Source organism: Sinocyclocheilus rhinocerous, unplaced genomic scaffold (assembly GCF_001515625.1).
Source record: "Sinocyclocheilus rhinocerous isolate Xijiao unplaced genomic scaffold, SAMN03320098_v1.1 scaffold1537, whole genome shotgun sequence".
Classification (NCBI taxonomy): Eukaryota; Metazoa; Chordata; class Actinopteri; order Cypriniformes; family Cyprinidae; genus Sinocyclocheilus; species Sinocyclocheilus rhinocerous.
This window is the reverse complement of record NW_015659384.1, coordinates 472,228-481,948: the sequence shown is the minus strand read 5'-3', so window position 1 is coordinate 481,948 and position 9,721 is coordinate 472,228. Positions and strand designations below refer to the sequence as shown.

The 9,721-nt window shown below is 36.8% G+C and overlaps 1 protein-coding gene across 1 annotated transcript in view; it reads left to right on the top strand.

The window, feature by feature from the left end:
* Nucleotides 1–6,936, top strand: part of ca10a (carbonic anhydrase Xa) — a gene marked incomplete at its 5' end in the record, with an annotated part of 121,945 nt that extends 115,009 nt beyond the window's left edge. The window contains 3 exons of the mRNA XM_016532338.1: nucleotides 1,664–1,818; nucleotides 2,712–2,886; nucleotides 6,323–6,936. Of these exons, the coding sequence (XP_016387824.1) occupies nucleotides 1,664–1,818; nucleotides 2,712–2,886; nucleotides 6,323–6,345 (353 nt within the window). The remainder of the gene's footprint in view (nucleotides 1–1,663; nucleotides 1,819–2,711; nucleotides 2,887–6,322) is intronic.
* Nucleotides 6,937–9,721: the final 2,785 nt, after the last annotated feature.

The window sequence follows — 9,721 nt, the reverse complement described above, 5'->3', positions numbered from 1 at the left end:
ACGCAGACGGTCAACACACAATCATCTTCATTAAAAGTAGTAAGACAAACTTATCTTTCCAGTGCTGATGCCGCGCGCTCTCCTATTGCGGTCTTTGATCTTGAAATGAGCTGATAATTAATAAAATGCAGTGCTTATCTTTTGATTTTGTTGAAGTGAACTCCGTTAAATTTAAATATAGTGCGGGAATTGAAGATCGGATTTATATCCATTTTGCGACGACACATTTATGTGGCCAAGTGTAAATAGAAACGTTTTAACAAATCAGATAGATATCCGATCAGCGAAAACGCATGAAATGACCAGGTGTAAACAGTGTTAGGGGTGGTGCGTCGAGTACATCATCAAGACCCGCCTAAAAAATCCTGAGCACGAAAATGGTGAAAAACTGTTTAACAGTCTAACCCAACAATTAAGTACTACTAAATATAGCCTTTATACTTCACTTTACTTCTAACTTCAGCTTTTTACTTCTGGAGATTAAGGCTTCAAAATTCACAAAATCGTTTAGGAAGATAAACAAAACATGTAAGAACCATGAACCTTTGTTGGTCACAGCTTATTTTCTGCAATAATCCAAAACCCAGTGGAAAGATCCAACTGGCTTTTTGATGAGGGAACCAGGGTAGGGTATGACACGTTGCTTGAAGCATTGAGTTAGTCATGACAATATGTGTTATCAGTTTTATGCTCTTCAGCTGCAGCACATTGTGAAATAACGTGCAGAGAGGAACCCTTCTGATAGGCTGTTTTGTAATGGACTGCATTGTGTTACACCCTAATTCTGCAGTGCATGCCAACCCTTCATGCTAATTATTGATTAACAGCAGCAGTTTGAAGGCACAAGACTTGTGTAAGTAAAGTCAAAGGTGTCGAGAAGCAAATTTATTCAGCCTTGAGAACTCAGACCACTATCTAGTTTGGGAATATTTCATGGCCGAAGCTGACATGCAGTGTAGTGGAAATGTTCCGTGGCATTATCCTTTAACTCACCAGAGGGACTTTTGAAAAAAGGCCTTCATAATTGAATTAATAGGGGTGGGGAAAGAGCGGATGAATAGATAAAATGTTCTGACCCCTGGTGGCTGGTGCGTGTCTCCCTGGCCACAGTGGTGCATGAACGCAGGCTAGCTGAGCTCAGGGAGGACTCGACAGCACTGCCAGGCTTTTGAAAAAAGGCCTTCATAATTGAATTAATAGGGGTGGGGAAAGAGCGGACGAACTATTTCCTCTGGCTGGCGTGAGTCAGAACCTATTACTTGTCTGTTGTCAGTGGAAGGTGGGTTCAATATTGCTGTTCCTCATAAATTCAGAGCAGCATTATCTCATGGCGGCCCGCTATTATGAAGTCAAAATAACATGTGCTGTCACCACTTGTCCAACAAATCAAAGGCAATGCATAAATACTGAAAAGAACTGTTGACAAGCAAAGATAAAGAACTGTTTGGTTACTATTGTTGCTTTCTGTTTTGCTTTTGTTGTTTGGACATCATTTCAAGACGTTCTTTTGTTACTTAATATATTGCATTTTGACTTTGGATGAAGACTTGGGTGGAAAGTGCACTATTTTGATTTCTATAATGACTAATTCATGTTTGTGAATTGGCTCTCTAGATGAGTTTTAATTGGTAAGCAACAACATTTTTTGCTTTTTTTTTTGTAGATGATGCATACCTGCTCTCTGGGCTAAACATTGAGGAGGTTTATCCAGAGACGGCAAGTTTTATCACTTACGAAGGGTCTATGACAATCCCACCGTGCTACGAGACCGCAACGTGGATTCTGATGAACAAGCCAATTTACGTCACAAGGATGCAGGTAAAACAACATACACTGTTTAAAATAAATGAGTTTTTTGTGCTAAGTTAGCAGAGAGTTTTTGTTAAATACATTTACAAAATTATTTCATGTAAACTACTTGACTGAACTTAAAATGTTACACTGCCATCATTGTAACAGTTCCCTATTTATATTATGTAATGTTTAAGTAGTTGTATAAAATACTAACGTTTTAAGAACTTAAAGTTCTACGACTATCAATCTACTACTACAAAACTCATGAAATAATGCCACAGAGACATGAAGACGGCATGAAACATGACAAGAGTACCTGATAATCTTAAGTGAATGAAACTCAACCAGACATCATTAGACATTAACAGTGAAAATAAAACTGGCAAACAGTGACACAATGCAACCATATTAATTATTAATGCCAAGTGCATGCTGAGAAGGTAGGAACTGAGACCGGACAATAAAACCATTTTTCAGTGTAAAAAAAAAAATGCATTAATACATGTCATCAGCTCTGCTTGAGGACTTAATAAACACAGATTATTATAATAGAAAAGCTGCATCAAGGTGCATTAGTTGAGTTACTGAATGTTGTCAGAACTTCAGAACAGCAAGTAAACAAACAAATAGAATAATCTAGTAAATCTTTCAGCGTTATTTACTTGATCCAAGAATCAATTTTTATGGATTCAGCTAACGGCATTCTTCTTAAAGGCAGAATGTGTCCCTTTTGACCCTGCAGATACACTGTTTTGATGACATGTAATATAATCTGTTCTTGAATGACACCCTCACGTAGCTCCCCAGACACTTTTTGATGTGGGTCTGTTAGGATTGGATTGACTGTGCAATAATTGCCTGACCTGCCATCAGAGGGTCGATATAAAATGTCTGCTCCATCTGTGTCATCCTTACAGATGCACTCCATGCGACTGCTAAGTCAGAACCAGCCCTCGCAGATATTCCTCAGCATGAGTGACAATGTGCGCCCAGTACAGCCTCTGAACAACCGCTGTATCCGCACCAACATCAACTTCAGCATGCAGGGCAAGGACTGCCCCAACAACAGGGCACAGAAGTTGCAATACCGAGGTCAGTGCCTCTGTGCTTCTTCTTATGATCTCTCAACCCGCTTTGAATTAGAGACTAAACCAGCCCATGACAAAACCAGAAGTGTTTCTACAGCTTTCATCATTTACTTCTCCAAAACAACACAGACTCCAAGGCAGAATAACATTGTTGGTCATAATGAACAGGTTCGCTGAAGTTACTGAGTAAATGTTACAGTTTAGTTTCCAGGTAACTATTGAAAAGGTGCATTTAGAATAATAAACTTTTCCTTTATTCTCCTCACTTTTCACCTGACTTTACACATTTTTGACATTTTAAAGTGTTTGGCAATATGTAAAGTCAGTAGCCATGCTTATAAAACATTTATGAGGATCCATGACCGTTAGTATGCTGCCTAGGTAGGCAGTAGGCAACCAGATTGCTCACTAGGTTTCATAATAGAGATAATTAAGGTGTGTTGTACTGTTATACAACACGCAAAAATACGAGCACATGCAGATACACACAAAAGCATTTTGTACATATTAGATGAGTGAAATGAACTATTCAGTAGTTATGAGCAAATATTTATCCTCAAAACAACCGTAAAATTACCCATTTCCTTAAATGCGTCATGTATACGAAGAAGTGATTTTATGTATAAAATAAACTCACTGGTTACATCCTGTTAAAAGTGTTTGCATAATTACTGGTAATCTCCTCTTGACCATGCATCATTTATTGACTTAGCTTGTTTAAGAGGTTTAGGTGTCTCAGTAGCACATGTTGTAATGAGCTTGGAGAGCCATAGGCATCTTAAGATGTGTTTGTGCCTCTACCAGAATGCCTGAGATATTGTTGTAAATTGTTTCAGCACTAAAGCATCATGAACAAAGAAAAGAAGAGCCTTTATTGAGCCTGCTCTTATCGCAAAATTTCATTATGGAGAATTTGCTTGTACTCTTGATACAGCAGTGAAGTGATGAATCAGAGTCGTGCTGCACTTGTTTGAGATGTTGGATTTACCACCCCAGTGGGTAAATGAGCGATACAAAAAAGGTTCCTTCCTTTTATTACATTTGAGCCGTTAAAAGATGTAAATATCTTGGAGGAGAAGGAACAGATAGAGGCATTTAATTAGTGTTGGTTAGGCATCTGAGGTCATGTATCTTAACCAGGGAGACACATTCTTTTGTAGCTAGCACAGTGAGCTGTCTGCGGGCTAATTGAATGTTAAATTTTAGCTTGAGGTGGTGATATTCAGAGTGCAAGAGAAAATGTAATTCTGGGAAACTGCGCAATGAACATGAACACAATGTTACAGAGTCTTATGGAACAGGAGCCAGAGACTAGAAAAAAAAAGGAGTCCAATATTGATGATTTTCAAACACAGTGAGACATTACTGTATATATTAGTAGTTTGATTTTGCAAATGCATCAGAGTAAACTGCTGAGAGAAAACTGCACAATCCAAGTTGTCCTATGAGGCATGCTTTGTATTAAGCACTTCAATCTCATAAAAACTCACATTGAGTTTAAACGCAACTGTCAGGTCAGGAGTTTTTCTTAGTCACTTTGGTGCATTTCTCGAATAATCCTTAACATCTGCAGACCAGTAAGTTCAACAATTTGGGCAAAGAGCACCACACAATAGATTAACTGCAAAAGCCTATAAGTTGCTCATCACTTTTATTTCATCTCTCAAAAGCATTTATGTCAATGGACACATCAGTGCCATCAGAATGACAAGTTCATCTGTCATTGTTCACAAACAAGAAACAAGACAGTCAAATGCTTAGCCATGTTTTCAATAGCAGTGTAGTCTGCCAGTATTTTCCGATACACTATGGTTACAGTTTTCATGACATTGATTGAAAATGCACAGTGCTGCACTTTTTCTGTATGGCAATTTCAACAGTACATATACACAATATACACATTTACTGTATGTGATATTGATTGCAGTATTGCAAGAGACTGGACAGTTACTCTTTTATTGGTGGTCTGACAACAAATGATAGTGCAATGCCATGGTGATATAAAGCAAAAGACAAGACACACATATGTACATATACACTCTATGCGCGTGCGTGCGTGTGTGTGTATATATGTGTGTCTGTGTGTGTGTGTGTATATATGTATACATTGCATGTTTGTGTGTTACAGTAGTCCCCATAAAGTATATTTACTGACTTTGACTGTTCTGTCTTCACACATTTGAATGACTGAGGACACAGTTGTTCTCCCAACATTTGGCTGTACCTTTTGACCTCCCTCTGACCTAAGGTCATGATTGAGAACATGGTCCACACATCCTTGGCTTCTTCTACCTTTTTCTCTGTTTTGCCTCCCTACGCCTCTTCTTATTAACTGTTGACCCTGTTTGTTTCCTTTTTGTTCTTTGTGTCCACTGTTAGAAATTAACATTGTGTTGTGCCCGATCTACATATTCTTTATAAGTGAAGGTTTGTTAGATGTACCTCTGAGCTATTTTAGATAAATGGTTGATCACTGGTTGAACAATTTACATTTCCCTTAATTAGTGAAATTCAAGATTCACCTGTGCAATTCATCAATTCAGGACACATTTACAAAAAGAGGTCTAGTAGAAATGTATAGAAAATAGGCTTGACAGTTTATGACAACTAGTTGAACCATTTTGCATTTAATAACTTATACAATTAACTAATACCTAGATGTTTTGGGGGAAGACTATTCAACACAATCAGTATAATTTATTTTCATCAACATGACAAGCAATTAATAATGTAGGAAACAGCAGACAATTTTACATAATCAATGTACCAAAGCTTTAGCAATTTGTTCAAAAGTATGAGAAATTGCTTTTATGATGTGGAGGTTGAACAAGTAGTTTGGAGAATTTCAGCTGGGATCTGAGAAATGTACTAAAGCGACAGAGAAAAAAACTGTAATGTACATGTTTTTTAAATGCATAACTTACATCTTACAGTATATCCTTATCTGTAAATGTTCGAAAGATTTACATTTTGTCCTTTTCAAGTCTTGTTCTGACATCAACAACAAGCGAGTCTCTGTTAAACTTAACAGACTTCAGTAAATAAGTGTGCAATGATTCAGACTATACATTTTGCTATTCTGGATTTACTATAATACATTTAATATTTAATATGGCTTTAAAAATCTCCATGTAATTATATGCGAACATTATGCAAACATTAGGGACTATTGTAATGGGATAATGTTCAGATAAGTGGATGTGTGTTTTCTTACCAGTTAACATTAACTTGTAATGATTTTAACTTCTGATTTTTGTCTTGGAACATGTTCATATTTTTAACCCTTTTTTCACCAATAAGGTGATGGATTGTTCAGAAAAGGTCATCTGGAATAATATCGGGACATTTTATATAAACTATTTGAAAAATCTGTGATCTCATGAAGTAGAGTGAAGTGTGATAATAAACAACAGTATAATATTGTATTTTTCCCCTTACAGTGAACGAATGGCTGCTGAAATAGAGCCAGGATGTGGACCAACCCAAGAACACTAACATGAAAAAGAATGAAGAGGAAGGCTCGTGGATCAGTACAGAATGAAGACTGACATATGTCCTGCCAGATAAAATCATGACGTTGTAAAGAAAAAAACAAACCCCAGCAAGAAGAGACTTTGCACTCTTGGCAAAGTAATCCAATTTCATACATCCAATCAAAACTAGTGACATACAGTTATAACTACACAAATGTTTTGATACCTTTTTTGGGGGGGAAAAAAATACTACAAAAATATAACATTTATTCCATAGGCTCTTCACAAATGGAACTGAATGTTTTTAGCCTTTGTACATAAGGACAACTTGCTACCAATCTGGGAAAAAGGGACAGGACATTGAACCACCCTACCAGTACAGAAACATCCTTGAAACATAACTGCATTCTCAATCTTTATTCTCGCTCGCGCTGTGGAGAGGAGGGAGAGGCAGCCTTGCAGGTTTATTGTCAAGACAAAAACCATCATAAAGACGACTATGATGTGATGTTGTCTGTGGGGGGAAAAAAGTGTCTTGGCCTTGTAAATATAATTATTCATGCTGAAAATGAGTATATAAAGATACAAATAAACATTTAAAAAAATAATAGAGGGAAAAAAAGAAATAAAAAAAGTTGAATATTTTACGCTTGGCGCACTTTCTGGAGCAGAGCTGATGCCTTTTTTTCTGTTTCATTGTTTACAATGGTCATACACTGTGTTTGATTAATGTTATCGGCCCAATAAATGTGTTTGGAACGTTAATTTTTGTAAATATGTTTCAATGTCTTTGGCTGCCCATGTAAAATTAATTTGTATTACAGAAGCATTAAATAACCTCTTTAAAAAAAGAAGAAAATGATACGTTTGCACAGGGTTTGGTGTGGACATCTCAGGAGCTGTTTAGAGGTGATTTGTTTTATTTTTGACTTGAATCAGCTGGTTTAAAACACATTACTTTTATGTTGGCGAGATGATTTCTAATGTGTGTTTAATGAGGCTGAAGCTACTTCAAGAAACACTGCAGTGTTGATTTGCTGTGGTCTTCGTTGCCATCAGCGAGTGAAAGCAGCATTGATTCCCCCCACACCACCTTTTGGTTTAATTATATCTCAATCAATGAAGCCTGTTTTAACCCTGGTGTGAGGAAAAACACGGCCTGTGATTCTAGTATTTTATCTTGGTACCTCACAGATGGCTAATAAAAAGATAACAAGAGGCAGAAAGTTTCAACAGCAAGCACTCATGGTTATTGTGGCCATTTTTCTATCAGGCCTGCAGTGGAAGAAACAGAATTAAACCTTTTGATAGATAAATACTCCCTGTGTTTTACGCCTGACAAATAATCACCCCCGGACTCAAACACCTCCCATACAGTATATCTCAGTGAAGCACACTCACTTTTCCTCTCGGTGATATCTGCTCCTGCCAAGGACTATAAATATCACAAACCTGAAAAGGAGGCACTCAGATGTTCAGAGTATATTAATGATAATACATTTATAAGGCAATGAAAAGGTCTTCGGCTCACAGGGAATTTAAGTGCAGCATCTGCTGCATGAAATGATGCAAGACTTTTATTAAAAGTCCATGGAGATACAAATGTCCAGATGCTCAAAGGCATAAAGAACAGTGAATGTGGTCAGAAGTCATTTCCTGGACAAACATCTATAAGAACCCATAATAACAATCATTCTGATTGTCAATAACGACTGTCATCTTAAGAGATTTCTCTTAGGTTGTAATTCAGCTTAAACAAGAAACCAGTTTGAAGTGTCATTTTGTTTTAGTAGTGGTAGGCTAAAAACCTGTCAATAACAAGTCCAGGTCATATTTCAGAAATGAGAACTATATTTATTTATAAATAAATTGTTTATTTTGGTATCATTAAAATTCTTTGCATAGCAATATTTTATGAGAGGTATGTTGATTGTGCCCCCCAAATCTTATTATTTTTATTGTAATGCAAAACATAGACTATATATTTTATATAATTATATTATAAATTATATATTTTTAATTATATATATTTAAAAAAAATAATGAAAATGGTGGAATTTAAACGTTGTCACACTTCAAAACAGGCTTGATTTTCTTCATGCAAATGTAATTTATTTCTTTATCTTACCTTTTTTTTGGGGGGGAGTTAAATGTGACCTGGACATGATATTTTCACCCAGTAGGTTTCTTGCTGTAATTCAGTCATGATTTTCTCCCTTTATATGCTGTTTGGTGCTCGCTTTCCTTTCTACATAGCTTTTTATATAGATATATAACATCCTAAAAGACATCCAACTTCTCATTGTGATTCCCAGTGCCTGCAGGTGACTGGTAAACTCTTTGAAATCTGTCAGTCTTTGAGAGAATGTGCTCTCTCATGGTTGCCACTCAGCTTCACCTGAAGACAAACGTTATTTGTCATCCTATCTTTGTAATCCAATGAAAACAAGCATTAGGGTCAAGAAAGTCACACTCATTCCCTCTCATAAATATGGAAAAGAGCTGCCTGACAATTTCTTTTTGGTAGTATAGCGTTAGGGTGACTTGAAAAGTGTGGCCTTAAAGAGCTTCATGGCTATTTTTCTTTGCCTCTCTTACTAATGGTTCAGAAAGTTCAAACAAATATTTTCTATGTTGTTTTTGTGGCCCCTGCCCTTTTATTCAGTTTTTATATCTCTTTATACATCTCTCTTAAAAACACTGTGAGGCAATTTTCCAGGGAAGGCTGATATGTCTCGCTGATATCTATAAAAATAGTAATAAAAATAGTAATATAAGAATAGATATAGATATAGATTCACATTGCAGTATAATCTTTCCAACCACCAACATTTCCAATAATCATTTGAATACCCATTCTGATTGGTCAGTTTACTAATCAGAGTGATTAAAAATTCCTGGGCATTTTATGCATCTGAGTTGTGCACATTAGTAAATTAATAGATGAAAACAGCAGTTCATTTGATCACTTATGGTTTCATTTTGAATCTGCTGACGGACCGCCGCAATCTATACAGGTTTTACAGTTGCTGAACTAAATCATACATGGTGATGTTATACCGTGTTATTAGTGTGGTCTCTCTCTATTGTCCTATTCTTACTCTCCCTTACTTTTTTATTAGCCAACAGATGGAAAGCTCCTGCCTGCCAGTTATGTTGAAGAAACCTTTCACAAGAGCATGGCTGCAAATTGTTCTCTCCTGTTCACCGGGATTTTATTTTCACAGCCCAGCAGAGCTCACAATGTATGCTCTCCTGTTTATCTCCTCGACGTATAGCGAAACAAGATGCCCGTCGGGCTGCATTTCAGAGTTTCTCCTCTCATTTTGGCTTTCTCTGACACTCTCCTGCCGCCACCCCCCCCCC